Source organism: Nymphaea colorata, chromosome 9 (genome assembly GCF_008831285.2).
Source record: "Nymphaea colorata isolate Beijing-Zhang1983 chromosome 9, ASM883128v2, whole genome shotgun sequence".
NCBI classification, from domain to species: Eukaryota; Viridiplantae; Streptophyta; class Magnoliopsida; order Nymphaeales; family Nymphaeaceae; genus Nymphaea; species Nymphaea colorata.
Window position 1 is genome coordinate 22,944,470 of NC_045146.1, and position 22,505 is coordinate 22,966,974.

At 37.8% G+C, this 22,505-nt stretch overlaps 2 protein-coding genes across 2 annotated transcripts; both read right to left on the minus strand.

The window, feature by feature from the left end:
* Nucleotides 1–555: 555 nt before the first annotated feature.
* LOC116261526 (glycosylinositol phosphorylceramide mannosyl transferase 1) lies at nt 556–4,971 on the minus strand. Its single transcript, XM_031640327.2, has 5 exons — nt 4,397–4,971; nt 3,051–3,447; nt 1,553–1,716; nt 1,395–1,465; nt 556–1,038 (listed from the first exon to the last, which is right to left on the minus strand). The coding sequence occupies exons 1-5, from the start codon at nt 4,696–4,698 to the stop codon at nt 878–880; spliced, it is 1,095 nt and encodes a 364-aa protein (XP_031496187.1). The 5' UTR covers nt 4,699–4,971; the 3' UTR covers nt 556–877.
* Nucleotides 4,972–12,473: 7,502 nt separating this feature from the next.
* LOC116260528 (agamous-like MADS-box protein MADS3) lies at nt 12,474–20,176 on the minus strand. The gene is made up of 8 exons (XM_031638951.2): nt 19,806–20,176; nt 15,927–16,005; nt 14,019–14,080; nt 13,839–13,938; nt 13,638–13,679; nt 13,366–13,407; nt 13,099–13,238; nt 12,474–12,682 (listed from the first exon to the last, which is right to left on the minus strand). The coding sequence occupies exons 1-8, from the start codon at nt 19,985–19,987 to the stop codon at nt 12,592–12,594; spliced, it is 738 nt and encodes a 245-aa protein (XP_031494811.1). The 5' UTR covers nt 19,988–20,176; the 3' UTR covers nt 12,474–12,591.
* Between the last annotated feature and the right edge of the window lie 2,329 nt (nt 20,177–22,505).

Consider the following 22,505-nt stretch of genomic DNA (forward strand, 5'->3'; position numbering starts at 1 on the left):
GTCTGGAGCTTCAATCTTCTTAAATGTAAGCATTCCAGATAACAGGCTTGGAGTTCTCGAACTAGATATGCCATATGGAACGTCGAAGGCCAGGTCAGAGAAGAAGCTATTTTCACTTAAGCAGGAATAGAATAACGGAACCTTCTTTCTGATTTTTCTAGGCAACTCCAGAACTGCTTATGTTGACTGAACGAAGTGGTACAGATTTCTTAAACACATAAATTTATAGGCAATTAATTGGGTCCGAATTTATTCATTACTTTATGTATCATCTATATACAAAAAATCGATCTTATCCGTTGAAAATGTAGGGCCGTTATATGTAAGATGCATGAGCAGATCTAACCTTTTCAGCTTCTCATACTTCCCATATTTACTTTTCGCCTAGCAATTTTCCTTTCCCGCACAAGTTCCAACCCATAATAGTTCAAGATCATGAGCATAAAGCTTCACATCTGAATTCCATTAAGGGTTGTTGCTTCAACAAAACAATTTAAGCAAAAGGAAATCCCAAAAATAAAGTCTCAGTGGATCATCTTCCCCTTCAAGGAAAAGTACCAGGAAACAGATGAAAATCATTAATCACGTTCACCTCGGCAAATATTTCGAAGTACCAGTTAATTGATAGGAAGAAATACACCACGTACACCTTATAAAAGTTACAAACACCCAAAAAACCTAATAAATGGCTCAGAAGCCATATCTTTGTTCAATGGCCCAACCAACAGATCTGGCACATTTCATTACAAGCTCTAGACATTAGCTCTATCGTTTAGTATATGCTGACCACTCAATGCAGCGCAAAAGCAGATAACTGTGCAATGAGCTCTGACTGCGGCAGAGTAGTTACACAGCAGCCAGTAGTAAAATGTCTCGTTCACCAAAACCATTCACCTTGAGCATCTACAACTTTAACATTGGTAGGCACGAGAGGCATGGTGCCATAAAGTGCAATGAAATCATTAAGGCACTTATTTCTTGCCCTGCTATGCCCTTTCAGGCTGCTGATCCCAGATGAACCAATCTCGTAAATCTTTCCTGCAACAAGACATGAAAATCAATCAGTTTTGTACTGCACAAAACTCTCCCAGCAACAAAGACGAAGATTTATTACCGGCATAGACAGAGGCCAGCATTAAAAGACAAGTCCACAGCAAAAATTATTTTCATCCATACATTGATTAAATAGTATTGGTTTGATTTTATAGAACGGAATGTTGAATAAAATGAATATAACATTCGTTTATAATTAGAAAACAAAAAACTAATGCTCCTCAATCCATTCAATGTAGATATTTTGACCAAGGCAACATGCCAAGTCCGTTTTCTTGAATTAACATGCCAGTAAATTTTCCACAAAATTGTGGCTTTAACATGCCTATATTAGCTGTTACCTTTGACCCAGATTGGAGGAATCCCAGTGGCATTAGCTACAAGTAAGGACATTGCAATATCTTCACAATTTCTGCAAGTGAAACATCTCCCAATTGACAAGAATAAGAAAACAACCTGAACTATGAAAAAGAAACAAAGACATGAAGAAAGTAACCACCTTTCTTGAGTGACATAATCGTGAATAGATGTGGGCATCCTGTATGTGTACAAGTCCAAGTATTTTCTGTGAAAAAATGCAGCTTTTGATAGAACCATACTGTAAGTGCCCATCCACCAAACTGACCACCAACCACCATATTTGTAGTATGCCGTGGAAGCATTCTGAAACAGTACAAGTTTATCTCATAAAAAACTTGTGAATGCAAATAAAATAACTGGATGAAAGTTGCAATATTGTAATAATAAAGACAAGTATAATTATCTTTAAAACTTGCTAATGCATTCTCCTAGGTGATTTTGAAATTATCCAATTATTCCTACCTGTGGCAGCTAAGGCTATTCGCTTAGTTGTTCATCCACCTAGCACATAATCAGGACATTTAGTATTCTTGTACCAAGAACTGGTGATTTTCAGACTAAATCTAGGCAAACATTATTGGGCTTCAAATAGTTAGTCATGTCCACAAATATATCAAATTTTATTGAAGATCAATTTGAATCTGCTTTTAGGACATACCAAACAGCTTAAGCCACATAAACTGTTCAACAAAATGTTTCCTTATAAAATGGCAAGAGTAGTTCAATAGCATAACAATCCAAAATAAACTGTCGGATTTATTTTGTTTGGAAAGAACAGAAATTATGATAATACATATGTATCACTGTCACAACTGAAATAATAATAATAACAATAACAATAAAAAGCCTCATCAAGTATTAGCACAAGAACTGGAGAAGAATGCTATCCCAAGCTGCTATGGGATTTGAAGATTAGCAGGTCTTACATACATGTAGTTATGGAAAAATAGATCTCTTTTATCTTTCGAGAATAGTTGATATCTTCATGATCTTTCATGTTACTGGGAACTTATTAAAACAATATCATGTGAAACTTGACTGTTTCTGGGCTAATGAAATTTCTGGCCTTTTAGATGGATGGCGACATTTTCTAGTTTAACGTTACCTACCAAAGAGGATATACTTTCACCACAATTGTCCAGGTTAGAATTTTGTCGTTTCTGTTAGATTCCAGAAGAAACATATGTCAAGCTCTACTGCTTCAGTAGTTTTCTAGAAATTACTGCTTCGAGCATGCATTGATTCCAGGTATTCTAAACAATATCCTTGATCAGGCAACAAAAGGTACTGGTTAAGCAGTTAACCCCATATATGCAGACCATGAGAAGTAGAAGAAAAGAAAAGATCACAAACATCCACTAGGGGAGATCATGAATCAAAGTAACCCTGGTTATATCTGGCCTTCATAATTAGAAAATTGGCTCTGTCAAAACAAGCCAGGTTACTGCCTGATCATGTGAATTTTAAATGAGAGATTGTTAGCATAAGTTAAAAAAGGATGATATTTAGATGGATGAAAAAGATTCGGTTCAGTTTGACTTGACAGTATCATAACATGAAACATGAGCTACATATCTGTAAATGACAACCTTGAAAACAATAAATAAAGAAAAGAACATAGAAGAAGTATATTGCACCTCTTCATCCAACCAATGCATGCGGGGAACAAACCCAACCATCGTGTTAGAAGCACTCTGCCACACTGTAGAAGCAAAATCCAAAGTCTTACAAGGAACAATAACGTCATCATCAACTGAAAAAATTGCTTCAGTTCTGAGGTCCTTGATGGGCTTAAATCTGTTATTCAAATTATCTTCTTCATTCAAGTCAAACCTCAAATTTGGCTTATGAGCACTCTGAGACTTCGCTTCCACAATTTTCCTAAGATACATTTTAAGATCCTCAGATGGAGGATCACTCTCACTCCATACAACATGTATTGCATCTGTACCAATGCAGGAAGCATAATGTGCAACAGATTGCTTGAGAAGCGAATTACGTTTCCAAGTGTTTATGAGTACTGTATATCCACCCCTGCAGCAAGAATAAGGCAATCACTTTTGTAGAATAAATAGCATGAAACTAACCTAGGAACTATTGGCAACCAAATGATAATAACAGGAACATGATAACACAAGCAACGGTAGAGACAGGATATCTCATCCAACTTTCGAATTATTGCCATATTAACTTTATGTCAATGAGGATGTGCCATCGCACAACATCCTATTCCATATAGTACAGAACCATACTATCAGCAGGATTTGGAAGGGCTCAATTTAACTACAGCTTCACACAGTACGGCAATACTCCTATAAAAAGTTAAGAAACATTAATAGGTAACAGCAAAACTCAGTCATCTCCACAGACAACTAAAACTTAACTGCAAATCTAATTTTTTACCACAAATGAAATTATTTGAATAATCAAGAAGGATACACAAAATATGGCGACCACTCAACAAGTTCTACCTGCTGAATGCTGAAAATACATACAAGAAGTAACCAGGTTCAAATGGATCTGTTTTCTCGGTTCCCTATCGCATATACAGCTATCAGTTAGGCAGGTTTAACATCTCAATTGAGAAGCCGTAGCAAATTGGTTTTCCCGAATAAGGTTTCGTTGACATCGCCCCATACCCTGAACTTTCTTATCATTTTTGACATGACACACCTTCAATAAACGAAATACAAGTCTAACCAAACAAATTAGACATCTGAAACAGCTTCAAGGCCAGTGTGAACACAAGACAAATTTACCGCCGATAATTCTATAACTTACAATGTGACAAATAACCGTCAAATATCCTAGTGACCATAACCAAGAACAGAAACCATCATCCATGAAAGCGATAGATTTCCATCAACACGGCCCCGTAGGACGAGCTGAGTATGCAATCAGATCACCACCAAATCCAAAGGAATAATCAAGTAAAAAAAATAAGAGAAGCGTGAAGGAAGGGGAACAGTGCGAGAAGGCGTACTTTGCCGGAGAAACGGAACTGGACCGCCAGCCCATCAGAGAGGCCGTCCTGCCGGCTAAGAGCAGAACGGCGAAAAGCATGCAGATGGGGAGGAGCAGCTTGATCCTCGCAGCGGCTGCAGAAACCAGGATCTGCCGGATCCGGCGGAGCGGCTGCCACCAACGTCCATTGTAGCTGTAGGCTCCTCTGTTAGCTGCTTTCTCCTTGGCAGGAGAGTACAAGCCACCTCCAATGGCGATTCCCACGCCACCAACATTGCAGGCATTACTATTCCCGACACTCAAACCCATCTTAGAAGACATGGCTCGCCCCCATCAAGAACATCCACGAATACCTACAGCCTACCTCCCCAAAAACACCGACCCTCCCTGTCTCTCTCTCTAGAAAAAAAGAATCACTGGTCTTCTTAGTTCTCCTTTGTTGTTCTTCTCCAGACCTTCCTTCCCGCTGGGGTTATGGAATTCGAGGGACTCCGTGAAGAAACGAAGGAAGACGGATCGAGAAGAGGTGGGAAGCGAGGCGAGTGGCGCAGGGGAAGCGCGGGCGGTTCCCTTCCCTTCCGGTCTGCCTCTTTTTAGCTCCATGTGCTTGTGAATGTTATGAACTGGTACGGAAGAGGAAACCCATCTGGCGGGCCCCACCAACTGCCTCGGTTGGCCTTTTCTGTCTTTTCGCTTCGTGTAATGTAAGAAGTCCATTGCTTAATGCATAATATGTTGCTATTTTTAGAGGAAATAACTATATACGGTTGGATCCTTACCAAAGACTAAAAAATATCGTAATATCAAATATCTATCAGTAACTTCCGTAATATACTTGTTTCGAAAACAAAAAAAATCTTTAAAAGCGGTTTTGTATATTTATTTTTCATATGCACATTATGAATACGAAGATTTTCTTCCGAAAACATAAAGATTTAACATATGTGTTGCTGAACTTTAACAAAAAGAGATGTTGCCCATAGATTACAACTTTTTAAAATCGTAAGCAGTAAAAACTTGTGGTGAGAGAGAAATGGTATGGTTGTCTACATTGAAGACTTCAAATTAAGTCGTTAACTCAATAGTGTCGCTGCATAGTTTTTTTTTCTCTTCTTCACTACTTAACTCATCTCTGAAATCTGAATTAATTTGGTCTCCTGCATTGATTTTATACCTCATAGGGCACCAATCTTGCATACTCTTTTGGGCATATTCATTCTACACAGACCATTTGGGTTGCACATAGGAAAAGTAAGTCTTGTACACCTTCAATAGAATTAGGAAGTGTTTTTATATGAGGAATTGTAAAAACTGCACCTGGTAGCTTAGGACAAGCCAAGATCTAGAAACAGTTAAAAAATCTGTTTTAATTTTTAAAACAGATACATAAAACTATAACATATTGTTACTGTTACCAAACAACTCGTAAAGATACTTTCTTATAGACAAGAAAAAAACAAAACCTATTTAGCTCTTGGAATGACATTTGTTTTACAAATAACTTTATTTTCACTTGTTTACAATTCCATTACCATCGATTTTGTCTAATATCTTTGCTCTCTTGAATCACCCTATAGAGATTTGCCCATGATTCTCTCACCTTTGAAAGTGACAGCATTGACAATTATGAAAGTCAGTGCCCAATCGTCTAAAAAATACTTGGGAAAACATGCTTAATCAAACATAATCTCTCCACCGAGATTAGAATTCATTTTCCGATTCTTTGGGGATCTTCAAAATAATGTCTGCCACTCTTTCTCAAGTGATCCCCTAAGGACTAGGGGGGGAAGACAACGTGCAAATTAGAACAACATAAACTTGCCAAGAAGAGAAAAGTAGGTTATGAGTTATGGGAAGGCATGAAGGCAATGGCGTAACCACATCAGTCTCTTAAAAGTTTTTTATTTTTAAATAAAAATTTGAAATATTTATCCTTATATATATATATATATAAAGTACCCCACCAAATTTGAGTATTTTTAAACAAATGTCTCTTCAACTAATTTTTCTGGCTCTGCTCTGCATGAAGGGAGCCTCCTCGTGGTAACACTCAAGCCCGATTATTGAGAGGTGTGAGGAGCTACCCTCCCCCAGGTGACACGCCGCCGCCCAAAGGGGCGTGATGTCACCATGAGGGAGGCTCCCTTCATGCCTTCCCATAACATGCAAGCCATCCTTTAGAACTCAGATTGAGAATAAAAAAAAGACTTAGTTTGGATACACACATTCCCAGCTTTCCCTCAAACTCAACAAGGGTTTTCTTGATGGTCCCTCCTGAAAATCAGGACTGCTTTTTACATATCATGATGACATCATCTACAAGGAACATGGCCAGAGAAAATAGGTAACAAGAGGAGAGTTTGAAATTTTTTATCATGTTCACCAAATCATTTTAGTTTAGCGAGAACATCTCCATAACCACAATAAATGAGGGGTGACATAAGAAGGAGCCAGCAAAGTGGTAGACAGAATTTTTAGATCTTTAAAGGGTAGCAATATGTAAATGAAAAAAAATGGCCTTGTGTTATCAATATAAAAAATAAATAGTTTTTGTGGGTCTGTGTGGGCAACTGCCCACACAAGCTCTGGCATGCGCCTCGGCCTCGGATTATGAGTGTTGTAATGAACGAATATGCATTTCACGTAAAGTAATTAACGATTGATTAGGACAAACCACCGCATGCACAGGCAGGAAATGCGCCTCTTATGTAATCATGTCGATATAAATTCAATAAAAAAATAAGCGTTCAGTAGTTTGCTACCAAAATTTTCGTTTGACGCCCAAAAGTTTAGATTTATTTTGAAATATGACGTGCTTTGCTTTCTGAATTTACTGATACATGGCGCTACCAACTTTAAAATTGACAAAACCCTTCATTTTTGTGGCTAGTTGCAGTGGATTTGAAGGCCTAATTAACCCAACGTTACTACTTGATGCTTGGGTTGTTTGATATAAAGTTGCATTGATGAGTTTTAGCAATAGAAAAAAAGACGCCCCAGTCTTTTAGACTGAAGAAAAATTGTACCTAATGGTAAACATGCACTTTAGAGATAGAGAGAGAAAGAGGGAGAGAGAAACTTGGTGTTTTCTTGAGTTGTAAAAAAAAAAAAACACCTAAATTTAAAGAAACGCTTCTTTGTCTACACACTTAAAAGAGGTGAAAAAAAAACATGGAAATTGAGAAATTTTCATGTTTATGAAAGTGATAGGTTTTCTTGACGTTGACTTTAGTGTTATGGTATTTCACTTGCGATGTATATTGTTATAACAAATAATCTGTTTTACAAATATTGAGACAACTTTGATATGTATCGGAGAAAATTTAAAAAAGTCTTGTTTTTGAGATTTGAGACAAAGTGATGTGTCCCAAATGAAATTTCAAACTTTCTTTCATTTTGTACACCAGGAACAGGGAATTCATGGCTTATTAAATGGAAGCATACATCTCTTTTCTTTGGATGACGAAGCTTTTTCATCACTTGAAGAGAATCTTAGCCATGTGAATGCAACATAAAGACCCTCTTGACTTTTTTCAAGCAAAAAAAAAAATCACTCTCATAATAATAAATTGATAGTTTGGGCGTCCACAATTTGTGACATCCTTCAATATAACGGTAACATGTTTTCGATATTAAAGCACTTAAGCATGAACTTTTAAATTAAACTGTATGTGCTTTTTATTAGCGAATCAAATACAGACATTTAAACTTTTTTTAAAGGTGGTGTAAAAAGAATCAAATGCCTTTTCCCATATGATTGGAAATGTTGTCGTTTATTATATTGGGGAAATCTTAAAGTTAATGGGCCGATTCATGAGGCAAAATGAATGGAGTTTTCCATTGAGTGCTCAACCAGACTGCGATATTCTTAATTGGTAAAACTCTCGAAACCTTGGTCTCGAAGGAAAGCAAACCAAAAAATCTGTCCCCATGGCCGTCATTTTCAGGCAGCCGAGAAACGAGCCATCTCATTATCACTACGTGTCCGCATCACTGTGGGGCAATTTTCTATCTCCATTTCATTGTGATCATGCGTGTGCTCTGCCCGGAACAGTCTGATCGTCATAAAAAATTAGCTTGAGATCTAAGCAGTTGTCTTCATGGTGCTTCAGCTTTTCCAGAACCAGATAACCCACAAACTTTTTCGCTGTAAAGCAGATAATTGGTCTCTCTGTTCATTATCTCACTTTTGTGCAAACAAAATTCGATTCAGACATCTCATTTGGATAACATTTTTATAAAAATCTTGTATCTTTTTCGTTCCCTACATGATGCAGGGGACAGCCCCGATCATAATTGACTGCTAGTTCTTAAACCAATTGACAAAAAGTGGCCGGTGGTCGCAACTATAACCTTCTTCGGCTGATGCCGGCGAACCTCACCGGAGCATCCTCCCAGCTGGGCGTTGGGACGGCGAACCCGCCCCTCTTCCTACCGTTTTTTTTTTTTGGGTTTTACAATTCTTTTTTAAAACAGATTATTCGATCATTAAAATTCGGCCTAGGCATTAGGCCGGTCCAATCCAGCCTTACAAAGAGTCGTCGGGTTCTGGCCGGCCCAGCTCTCTTAAAATAAAAAAATAATTTTAATGTAAAATAATATATAAATATAATTATTTATTATAAAATATTATAATTAAATATATAAATCAATAAAAATAATATTAAAAAATTTTATCAGGTTGAACCGAGCTTAGTCAACCCACTCGAGCCAATCTGATAACTTATCAAGCCAATCCGACGTCTTTTCTTTGGGTCCGAGTCTAAGCTTGGGTTGAACAAGTACCAGCCACATTAAAATTGAACAACCAATGGATAGAAGTTGAAGAAAACGAGAGAACAAACAAGTTATGGATAGCTACAGCCACCATTCGCTAACTAGATACAATGCTGCCGTGTATTGGGGATAGTCTAGTATGGTTAAAATGTAACAATTTCTTACTAAAAAGATAAAAATTATCATTAAAATTACTATAAACCATCATTGTGCCATGATTTTTGGCTGGTTAATGATAATCTAATGACTATTTTTCAATAATTTTTTAAATTTATAACCATATGCTAATATCCAGTGCACGACAACATTGAGTTTATATATATATATAACTACAATTTAATTTTACTGGATGATGCAAATTTTAAGAATTGTGATTTGTGAGATGTTATTGGATGATTAAATTTCAACATTATGGTTTACAAAATAATTGCTACGTTTCGCAATCGCAATGATTTGTGAAAAATAATTGCTACGTTTAGGATTAGGAATGATTTGTGAAAAGAAAGATGAAGAATCAATCCACCAGTCACAATCATTATTTACTACCCACCGCCCAATCTGAATTGCAATTTACGCTTTTGATTTATTTTGGAATAAGTCTGCTACATCTTCATAATTACTTACAACACTATAGTCATATAAAAGCGATATTGACATTTTCTAAGAGTTTAATAATCAATCGAAAAAAATTAGCTTTTAAGATCATTATTATGCATATTTGAAGGTTTATTCATGTCATTTTCGTAGTTCTAAATACAAAACAAAACATCTGCATAACTATTATTTTTTGCAAAAAAATAAAATAAAATTATGTGTTGAAAGAACTGGGAGAGAGAATGGCACATGGCATGTCTCATGTCACATCATCGGGGCCTGAGTGAGACTCCACATGGCGCAGAGTTAAAATTGTTTTATTTACTTATATAAATTTCATCATTTTTTTAGTTTTTTTTTTATATATGAATGCCCTATAAAGTTTAAAATTTAAATTTAAATTTATAGTGTTCTTCAACAAAAAATTTCTTGTTCTGCCACTAGGAAGAACAGGGCATGGACACTCTCCTTCCAGTCACATGGACGGCTCCATTGTTGCTTTTTATATCAAAATATTCTCCGATGAAGCACGTTTGTACCTGAGGATTCCTGACTAGAAATTTAGGGTTGACAGTAAGAATCGAATCAGTGATGAGTATAGAAGGTTATGCACTATGGATAGCGATGATTTCAACGCACCAAGGTAGAGACATCGCTTCTGATGAAGATTACGGCAGTAGTTACATAAATAAAGAAAGATAAATCTCTATTGTAACAGGTTCTATTATTTAGGAGCAATCTTTGAGAATAGTTGTAGAGATCCTTATAAATATAAGGGACTTGTTTTATGAATTTTAAGGCCGATGCCTTTTCGTTGGTAAAGAAAATATTATCCAAATTAATCTGTTTGAGTTATTTTCTAGTATTACTTCATGTTTTTCTTCAATTTTTTTTTTTAAGAAACCTTGATGGGATAGGGTTGGGGCACAACAAGGCTTTGATTCTTTCTGGGGTAATGTTCAAAATAGATGTCTGCACCTTTAAGGATGCGTTTGTTTTCCTATGGGTTTAAGATCTGTAGTGATCTGAAATGATTAAAAAGATCTTAGGTTTGTACATTTAAGATCCGACACCTTATTCTTCAATGCGACCTTAAATGCAGAGTTTTTTTACATATATCATGGACTCAAGATCTATGGTACTAAGATGCTTAGTTTCTTTAAACTGAAATACATACTTTTTAATGCATCAGATTCGAAACTATCAGACACTACTTCAGTGATGAACCTATTCCTTAATAAAAGCTGAAAGAACAAGTCTCTCTGTCTTCTCTAAGGACTGAACTGCGACCACGATTACGATGAACACCGCCATCTGAAACCACGACTTGGGTGATTTTATGATACACCTTTCAACTTGAGCGTCATGCATATCACCGTTTGCAGCCCAAAAGAATAACACTTACATAACCATACGACGAAAATCAGACTAACCAACAATGCTATGTCTCTAGAGACTACCTAATTTGCTAGTTGAATCCAACTCTACTTGAATTATATACAAAAGCAGCAAATGCTTAATTTAGACAAAAAAACAAAGAAATTAACGTGCAAAGATTCTTTTGCGGTCATACTCGATCTGATAGGGATCTCACTAAACAACAAACGTCCATCAAGATCCGGAAACCTTATGCTGTGCATTTCGTTATAAAGAAAAGCCGGACACTTGCCAGCCAAAATGAGTCCGACCTCTCATATTGTTTTGTCATCTACACAGGACGCCTACTTCATGCACCCAAAAAAGTATCTAAGGTATATACCACAAAATAATAAACCATAGCATCTTGAAGAAATTAATTGGGGGAAAGAAAACGGGAAGGTTCAATCAATCATGTAAATAAAACAAGGAAATATCACAATGTTTGTTACGTAGCTAATTAAATTAGCATGAGTTCACATCTGTATGAAGTTGCAAGACTAAGAGAGATGAACATCAACAGGCGCATCCTGAATCTTGAATCCATGGATGTGAATGGCGATGTGGCAGAAGAGTGACGGAATGACACAATGAAATCTCATGTTTACCTAAAGAAAGTGTCCAGCTAGTGAGCATAATCAGAGTCACGGTTCAAACTTCCGATTTGAACTAGCAAGGAGTCTAGTATTTGGAGGCCAGATGCAATCATACTGCATCTGAAAATTAAGAATCTCAGTCTCATATATGGATTCAAACCACCAAAAAGTTGTGCGACTTCTATAGATGACGCAGAAATCGTTACAAAGACTAGATAATTTATCATTAAAGCTAGGCCAGAGACGCATGTTTTGGAACTAAAATCATGCTTCAGGCTCACATGGTGTATCATAATTTACGTGGAGTAGGAATTATTACATGCAATAGTTACGTGAGAAACTTGGCTGACCGAGTGGTGTCACTGCCATTTGCTCCACATTCCGAAAAATAATACGAGATTTCATAAAGATTCTGAAGTTCATGGAACATGATAACGCCGAGTTTTTCTAATTTTAGAAAAACACTGATCAGATTCAAAAAGATATTTTATATATAATACTACCGCAAGCAATTAAAGCTTCAATTATTTCCCTACGCACTAGAAAGATGACATGAAGTAGCATGTATCCTACTAACAAAAGAATTTGACAAGCACTAGGAAATCGGGCGGGATAGTGAATGCTTCTACGTCCAACCAATTTTTTGCAAGTTAAAAGCAGGATATTTCTTTATTGTAGCGGCAGGCATGGCCAGTAATCTATGAGTAGTAGAACTTAAGAACAAAGTTTCTGCATTACAAATATGTCTATAGCTTTACAAGCAGTTAGAACTTATAGCAAAGTTTCCCCATCAGCAAAGTCTAGGCCATATTGCTTTCATTAATGGTAAGGATTACAGGACCCAGCCTTGAACAAAGTTATTTTCAGGAGCAACACTCCTGGCAATGCTGGCATTCTGATCTTGAGGAACAAACTGGTGGTACCTGTTTAAACAAAGTAAATAAATTAGTGTTAGATTTGTTATCAGAAGCTGATCCACAAAACGTGATGATCACATGAAGCAACGGTTCTTCTCATCTAGCGTCTACTTGAGGGGTTGAGGATAACCAGCATAACTTGAAGGCCTAAAACCTAAGACGGGATTACTTCGCATTCTTCCCATCTTCCGTCTATTTTGACTCCACCAACCATGATATATAGACAAAATTCATTATATATTAGGTCCATAAAACTTGATAAGGGTCCTCCAAGAATGGAGTTGTGTGGCTGGTGGTTGGAAAAATGAGGGGATTCTTACAATCTTAAGATGAAAAAGTTGGGAACATCCTCTACCCTAGCTGCGGCAATGACAGTTGCTTCTGCAACACAACTAAATAGAGCACAAGGAAGAAAATTTGACCCTATCTGTAAGGTTGGCTCGCAGTCGATCTGGCTGGCCTGAGGAGCATTAACATTGAACGAGCTGTTTGCAACAACTACTCCAGATTCCCATGAAGAAGATCCTTGGATGCTCCTGAAAACATGGCCTTCTGATTCTAGCTGAAATACAGTACAGAAATCAAATTTCTGAGTCGCAATCGACCTTTGTGAGATCTGCCAACGTTATATGAAATCACAGAATAGAAGGTAATGGGATCCCGACGATCTAAGCAAGAGGGAAGAAAACCTGGCTTTTAAGCTGCTTGTTTACGTCTCCAAGATGACGCTCCTATTGATCAAAACGTAGCCAAGTTAAGTTGGAGAACATCAGAGCAAAGTGCACTGGTGCATGAGTTATGTCAACCACTTGCTTTATTTATTCAAGGGTGGGACCATGTTTCACATTTTAAAGGAAAGTTGATAGTTGCAGTAAGAATTGAATTGTACCAACTACACAGCCTTTTAAACATTTGGGAATAATAGTTCAACAGTTCACAGCTCAAAGCCTCAAACACATACCTTTTTCCTCAGCTCATCCATTTGCTCCATCATTATCTGTGTCTGCATTATTAGCAGGTCGAATCAGTAGAAGTTTGATTCATTATGTTCTTGAATTGCGTTGAAGAGCACTTTTCCAGAATTATGATGGAAGAATTCACTGTGAGGAATAATTGAGCGATATAAATCAGAAAACATGTAACAGTGGGAAAACAGCACTACCTTTCTTTGCCTGGCTTGAGAGAGTGCAGTTTCAAGCTGCCTCTCAAGTTGTTGCAGTTCCTTCACACTCAGTGGGCCCAGATCTTCCCCCAGCAGATGCCTGCGAGGAAGCACAATACTTAATATTGAAACGACGCAAAACAGAAACAGTGATTCCAATTCCTTGATCCTTTTTTTTACCTCTGGGAACGTTGTAAAGCTTCGTATCTGGCCTTCAACTTCACAACTTCTTGGTACCAGTTCTGTTATCAAGATTTATGCGGAAATTATTCAAGTTGGTCAAAATTCATTTGAAGCAGGGAAAGAACGGAAAGAAATGAAACTTCAGTGGCAAAGACAATTTCTTCTTTTTTCATCCACGAACTGCAGGCAACGAACATCTACTGATCACTTTTTAGCACAGAGAATGCCAACGCAGATGCGTTACGTGCATGCATATGCATCACGCGCATGACTTACATTTTTTTGAACTTTCTCTGCAGTGATGGATTTGAAGTAATCTAAAACAAGATAGGAGCATCATTGAGTAGACTCTGAATCCATGATCAAGCTCACTTGATAAACTAAATCATACTTCCCAAAGGATATGCTTCTTGGGTCCTTCGTCTTGAGTGCGACAGACCATAGAAAATGAAAATGAAAATGGAGGTTCATGTGCATTAGTTGACTAGACTATTCTTCCTCAATTTCAGTTACAAAAACAAGGAAAATTTACAAATTCGAAGCTTCCTGTAGTAAACTAGGAAGGCACGCTATCCTTTTTCTGACCAAGCTAGGTTTTGCGTTGACAAAAGATTATGCCAAGAGGCATGCCCAAAAGTCATGTGAAGACAAAAACACAAATTCCGAATCCTGACAAAAATGAGTTACTTAGATAACGTCAAGTGAATAGACGTCCAAATATTAATATCTAACTCTTGCCCTTTATTAAGTTGAATTTCTTAAACCAAACCTCTTATCAGATTAATGAACCGACTGTTGTAATCTTTCAGTTGAAGTTTTATTTGTGCTGTTATTCAGTGTCAAACAAAGTTCTTCTAAAGGAATTCATCATTCAAGTGGCTTTTATACACTATAAAAGTTGCTTGACAAACAGTCTTCTCACAGCATGAAATTAATTAGATTTTGCACTTTCACCAGTCTGGAGACAGATTAAATCAGTGTGGCCCAGGCCTACCCACCTAATAAAGGGAAAAAAATTCACATTCATTTGTTCATAGGAAAATGGCAATAGATATGGGCCCCAATCTTTAGCGGAAGAAATTCAGTTAACTTAACAAACTGATTTTGATCGTTAATGTCTACTGTAACCTCAGAAGCGTATAATGATCTACATCCAGCGCTTGATGATTATCTGAAACCTGAATAAACAGCTATTATCTTAAACTGAAAAAACTATGACAACAAGGTCGAAAATTTCAAAAAGTTTGACAACCCTATCGGGCTAGGTGAGGGACTTAGGCACTTCGCCATGCAGAATCAAACCTATTCTTTAATACATGACATCGTACTGTGGAAACTAGAAATTACTGCAAAGATTAGTTTGCAATACTTTGGCGATACATCAATCAAGTTCTACGCCCATGAAAACAAACAGGTCTTATGGAACTTATTTGCCTACAATTGCAGAAAATTACTCCCACAAGAAGTATTTTTACGCGATAAACAGAGTCTATAGTATGTTGGAAAGACATCCAGTGCTGAAGATGCTGGAATCCTTCGAAGAAAGGAAGTACATCAATGACAAAAACTTCAGACAGAAGCTTGTGCTTAATGTATAACTTGTCGAGTCAATGAGTCTCTTGGGCTATAATTTCTGGAGTTCTATGGAAATTTGTTCTCTAGTTACTTTTCGCCTATAATGCATGCGAAAATGTTGGAACTTCATATTCTATGTAGAGACAAATTAACCAACAGTTACATATGTAATCCCGATAAAAAATATACTTGTAATAGCACCTATTTGGCAATTTCACATTCTATATTACCCTTCAGGCTTCGCAGAATATACCAAAAAGCTTTGCAAATACTTCTGTGGCATCAAAATATATATCAAACCATCTAAAATAACACAGTTGCTAAACATACTTGTGTTTCGCGAGCAGCAGTAGTGTTGTCCAGTGGGTTGTAGTTGCATCTTTGGTACCTTTCAAGAGTTTTGCTCATACTGCAGCAACATTAGGAAGGGGAAAAAGAGAGAAATTTGCATTGTCAGACCCATATCTCCGCAGAGCAGAAAACTAAAACCAGCCAGAGGATTAAGAAAAAGGAAGCTTTCTTTCTCCAAAAGAATACTAATGATTTTTGTTATTTCCTACTTACCTGTGTTTTCAATTTAAGTAATGATAAATCATGAAGAAGACTGAAAAAGAGAAACGATCTTGGCTGATAAGGCAGCATTTCATCAACAAGAACTGTACAAAATAGAAATGATCTTGGCGTCGTTCCTGAACATACATGATGGTTCTGAATTTCTCCATTGAACGACACCGAAATTATACGTGGATAAGTTTAGCATTCCCATCTTCAGTACAATGATCATAAGCTTGGACAAGGTACTTCACAGCACTTTTATGCATTTTTCCTGATTTTTTTCTCCTTATAAGCTGATGCAATTATGCCATTATGACTTTGGAAACACTAGCAACTATAAGCATTGATACGGTAATAACAAATGCTTTACAAGATTTAGAAATATTCTTAATCTCTTCTATCCATGAACTTTTCACATAAAAAGAAAAATAAATCATTAGTTCCAAAATTAATATAAAAACCACACAGTGGGGGGTTATCTAGAAGAAATTGCTGAGGGGATTGGGAGGTTTCCGCTAGTCGCCAACTACCAGGATGTCAAAATTTAAGACACCAACTATGTCCTCCAACGATGATGAATGTCTTGAATTTTATGGTGCATTTTCATAGCCATACGATGCAGCAATTAAAGAATATTATATCGTTAAAAGACTAATATGCATTTTTAATCGATCGAACATTCTTTTCTCGTAGTTCTTTCGTACTTTTGTCTTCTTTCATTAATAAAGCCGCACTGTATGCATGCACGTGTACACAAGCACATTCACACACCATATCCAATTTTTTTCTAGCTTTCATCAACGCTTTCTGTCCCAAACACGTCAAAGTCAGTGACTGACATTGACACCCATGCAGGGTTAAAAGCAACGACAACGATTGGCAAATGCAGAATGATCATCAAGTTGAAATTGGAAGTCTCTCTCTCTCTCTCTCTCTCTCTCCATAAACATAGCCACGCATACATGAATACATACAGTGGACATATGCACGCACATACATATTTATGGTTCCTCTAGTAAGCTGCTTGGGTACTGCATGCATGTCATCAAGAATCACTAAAGCACAACACAAACGCAAGACCTTGCTTTTCTAGTGAACCAGATGGAAGGAATGTAATACGTAAGAGAAGCAGCAGCAAACTTCTACCGCCCATTCGAAAAGATCCCCAAAAAAAAAGGTAAAGAAGCTTATGTAAGTGTAGAGACAAACAGCCTCAACATACTACAAATTTTAGTGAACTTTTGATGCATTCGACAGCATGCACTCTGTACATGCAAATCATAATCAAATATATAATGAAATCTTGTAGAGTGAATTTGAGTCGATGATTGTACATCTCGGCCTTTCTGAACTATAAGCAGCATGTTTCTCACAGACATAGGGTTGCTGAGTTTTATGGAAGATGCAGTAAGCAACAAATTTAGGGAAGTTTGCTTTGTTCCATTGGAGCTTCTATAGCATGGTCGAGTACTCCTGTAAAAAACATACGAGTTTCTGTGTTTTATGATTTGATCGAAAGGCTTTCTGTCATTTGTCATGGACTCACCAACAAGCTACGTGTCAAGTCTCACCATCCATTCAAGCAGAAGGACAATGAGTCCTTTGCATAAACTCTTCAAGATGACCACCAGAAGATAGATCCAGCATGTCTGAAGGTGAGCTGTCGAATGTGTGTATTTCTTAAAATATTTTAACATGTATGTCTGTTCTTTCAGAGACAACCATAGCTGACAACTTTCTATGCCATCTATGAACATTTGAGTATGTGTTGTTCACCAGCCATTTCTCCGACTTCAGTAAGAACGTTCAGATTATTCTCTTAACTTTTTCTGGTAGAAATCTGTATTTAGTACGTGGAATTATCTGCCTCTTTTTTTCCTTGAAATAAGTTATCTGAGTTGATTGCAAAAGCAAGAAGCATCAATAATATAATCAACTTTCCGGTTAATGAAAAGCTCATCCTGATCGACTGTCAAAAAATTAATAAGAAAATGTTTACAGTTTGTCAGACAACTAAAAAAATAAAAAATTTAAACAGTTGTCTTATTTAGAGGCCTAGAAAGAAAATTAGGCTGTTGCCAGGAAGCTCCTTCTCGTTTTAGTAATTTCTTGTGAGTTGAGCAGACGCTCTCAAACCCTTAATAAAAGGAAAAGATAGCCACTGGGGATGCTCCAACCACGACTCAGTAAAGGAGGGTTCGCTCGAAGAAGACCTAAAATGCTCACTAAGCACGAAAAAGGAAGGAACATTGATCTGAACAAAGTCAGTGACCAATAAAACGTTTTCTTTCTTTAAATGAGAAGATGGAACAGGTAGTACGGGTGGAAAGAAGCAGTTGGCATCGCACTATACTGAGAAATTACATCAGATAAGCAGAAAGATGAGATTTAAGGCCATTAAACGAGCAGAAGAAATTGGTGCCATCCTTGCAGTCTGGGAAACTAGAGTCTGGTTTAGTTCTCCGAAAACACATCAAAACAGGAAATCCTTCCACGCTTTATCTCTTTTTTGGGGGTTTCTTCTAAATTTCTCTGTAAGGCTTTCGCCATAACCCCCAACAAGAATCAACCTTCTCTCCCTCGAAACAACACACAAGCATGCAAGGAAGGCAAAGGAAATGACCAGAAGAAGAAAATATCTTACCTCTTCGATCCCATAGTCCCCCTCATGAAACGCATCAGGAACTAAGGTTAAGTTGACGGATTAAAGATTAGAAGGGTCCCTCTTGCATATTGTATTATAAGATCTTCCATTTGCAAAAAGAAGAAACTTGGACCAAATAAAAAGAAAGTTGATCTGAAGATCACATCGGTGAACAGCAAGATGCTGATGACAGTAGTGAAAACCCTAGCCTTTCCTATCAGGAAAAATTAAAATAAACTATGTATCAACTTTCCAAAAAAATATATATCCGTTTTGAGGTTGGGCGGTTGAGGGGTTGGGGGTTGGGTGTAGACGTGAAACCCTAGTTCTGTGTAGAACAACAATCGAGGTGGAGTTCTGCTATGAGGGAACTCATGCAGAAGGCATGTGAGAGAGAAGACAGTACGTTATCGTGTCCAGTTGCTATTCGCTCGCAACTGCATGCCTTCGGAAAAATAAACTCCAGAGGGCAGAATTCCCCACATCTGCACCTCGTCCGGCGCGTCACTTCGTAGGTTCGAAGCAATAAACGGATATATTATCATGCAAGCAGCAGTGGCACCGGATCTTCTCTTTTCCTGTTTTCACTTCAAGGAATTCATTAAGCTTTTATCCTTTGTGTTGCCTCCATGACTTGGTTAACCATTACAGTCATTGATTCACACACACACTCTCTCTCTCTCTCTCTCTTTCTTGCTCCCTCTCTCACATACATACATGCAGACTCTCTGATCTGCTTTTTTGTTTTTCCTCTGTGTAAATGCATCAAGGTTGGTATTACCCTCATCCCCAAGGCCCCATTTCAGTTAATTATTTATTAAAAACTCTCTCTCTCCCTCTCACTGAAGGAAGTAGTAGAAAGAAGGGAAAAGATCGAAGTAACGAGAAAAGGGAGAGTCTCTCAATCACATCGAATGTAATAAAAGAGAGACGAAGAGGAAAAGGAGAAAGAAAATTAACTAAAGGGAAAGCGGAAGAATATGGAAAAGAGAAAACAAGAAAAAACTCACCCAGCACTCCCGAATTCGTAGAGCTTTCCGCGGCTGGAGAAGATGATGAGTGCAACCTCAGCATCGCACAACACAGAGAGCTCGTACGCCTTCTTCAGAAGTCCATTCCTTCTCTTAGAGAAGGTTACCTGACGATTTATCTTGTTCTCTATCCTCTTCAACTCGACTCTCCCCCTCCCCATTTCTTGCGATGATCTCTCAAGGCACAACCCTTTCTCCTCCTCCTCCTCCTCCTCCTCTTCTTCTTCCTCTTTTCTCTCAGATTTAAAAGAAAAGAAAGACGGATAGATAGCTTTATGGAGGAAAAGATTTAGTGGTAAATTCCTTCAAACTTTTTCTTTTTTACCGTAAAGAGTAGAAATGGCAGGGAATACATGGTGTCACTGATAATTCTCTCTCTGCTAAAATAAGGAAAGGAAAGCTAACACTTCCACTAAAATAGTATCGTTTCACAGACACCCTCCTTCTCTAGTCTTAACTGGAATTGTCCATTCCGTGGCGACCACCATTTTGTTTGCTTACTTTCCTTACCCATTTGTGCCTTGCAGACAACTCCTTTTCTCCTTTCTAAATGTAAGCAAGATGTCATTTGATTTATATTCTAATTGCTGCTGTTTCATCTTTTTCCTTCTTCTTCTTTTCCTCCATTTTTTTTTTTCTCTCCGGCTGTCCCCATCGATTCGATGGCTCCTGTTACCCTCCTTTTCTAACTCCAAGTACTGTTCATTAATGAGTACGAACTGCTACGTGTCGACCATCGTACGCCCCTCAACTTGCCTAATTATGCATCTGTCCGTCCATTTCTCTTGCTTGTTTCCAATTGCAACCCCAACCAGAAACTCCCCTTCTTTTTCCCGCTTCGGAAACTCTTACTTTTACTCATGTATCCTTCTGTCTCATCTAGAATGACATTTCCCACCGCTTCTGTTTTCTTCTTTCTTTCCTTCCCTTCTTTTTTCTTTATCAGGTGAAGAAGGAGAGTAAAAAGAAGGAGAAGACCAACCCAGTGGTCTCTCACGAACCAAGAAAAAAGCATGTCACTTTTTCTCAGGTTTTCATGAAATGGGTGCTTCTTACTCCCCACGTGAAGCTGCCTATGCTTAGGCTTAATTTAGACTTTACAATGCAAAAAAGCCTTCAAATTGAGCACACCCACATTCATCATAGACGGCCACACACACATAACACCATCCAAATATGGAAACACGCCACCTATTTCAACCGAGGGCAGTCCTGTAATTCAGTGAAATGGACATGGGTAGCCATGAGATTGCATGGTGGGGAGGAGGAGGAGGAGGATAGCAGGTGACGTCTTACAGTTAGCTGTAGCTATATTGAGTTCTGCAAGAGCCTTGTAATGATGATGATAGTATTCTCTGCTTCTGAACAGTTACAGTCTTCACGGCGTTGTAGTTCCCATGAAAGGGAGACGGATCGCTATAAATGGGCCACGTTCCCAGTAGGGCTTGCTATTTCACATCGCCCCAAGGCACAGCTACGATGGCGATTTAAAAATAGCCTACAACAGTAGCAGGTTGCAGTAAAGAGCATTCCGCTTCAAGAAATCTGAGTTTCTGATCGTGAACTTAGTAGGATATTGATCTTACGTGGGCGTACTGGATCAATAAGCAAGGTGGTTTTCTTTTTCTGTAGTTCACTTTTCGTTTTTTATATTTTTTTTTCGTGGTTTTTATTTGTATTTGCCACGGAAAGATGGGCAATTCACTACGTACTGATTAAAACAGGAAAGCAGATGTGATTGGCACAGAAATTAAAAGTTTAAGTTGCCAATAATGTGAGGGAAATTTATTTGGGGTCCATGTTTGTGGCCGCCTTGGGGCCTGGGCTAGCTGCTCCATAGCAACACAATGGACGTCTGCTTCTGGCTTATCAACGTCGATATGGAACATCATCGATCACGAACATATCCTCAAGATTTTGTCCTCTTCTTGCTGTATTGTTTTGGGAAGAATTCTGTGACATATCTCCGGAAGAGGAAAGGGACGAGGGAAACGATCTTGGATTGGGGATCGACACTTTTCACGGTTTACTATGCACATGATCATTCTTATATATATATATATATATATATATATATATATATATATATATATATAACACACACAAAACAAAGTAATTCATAGTAAATGAATTACTCTGATCATGGTTCACAATGTGCCGCATAGTTCGGGAGATACGTACTAAAGATAATGAATGAGGTTTCATAGGTTTTCTTTGCAAAATCCAGACATGTATAAGTCCAAGAATACAATGACGACACAGAGGACAGAGTAATCATCGTGAAGAACAGAAAGAATACAGCAGAAAACGGAAATCCCATCTTTTGTTTGGGCAATTCATTTGCATTCTAGGACTAATTCCTACTTTTAGAAGGGAAGAGAAGGAAGAGAATATGAACGACCTGATCGTCGTCTTCATCACATTTCAGAAAAGCCTTCTGCCATTACTGGCTGCGGATAATGCCAGTAATCAAGGTGCCCAAAATAACACAGCATGCGTGCCTCCTGCTTCCTTCGTTTTTTCCACCAAACAGGTGGCACGACTTTTTAGGATATATACAAGTGATAGGACTCGAAACGTTAAATCTGTATCTTCCTTATTTCCTATCCTTGCTTTCACTGCCCGAGTCGATCGAGTACCGACTAGAGAAACTAGAGAACAAACGCTCTTGACCTTAGG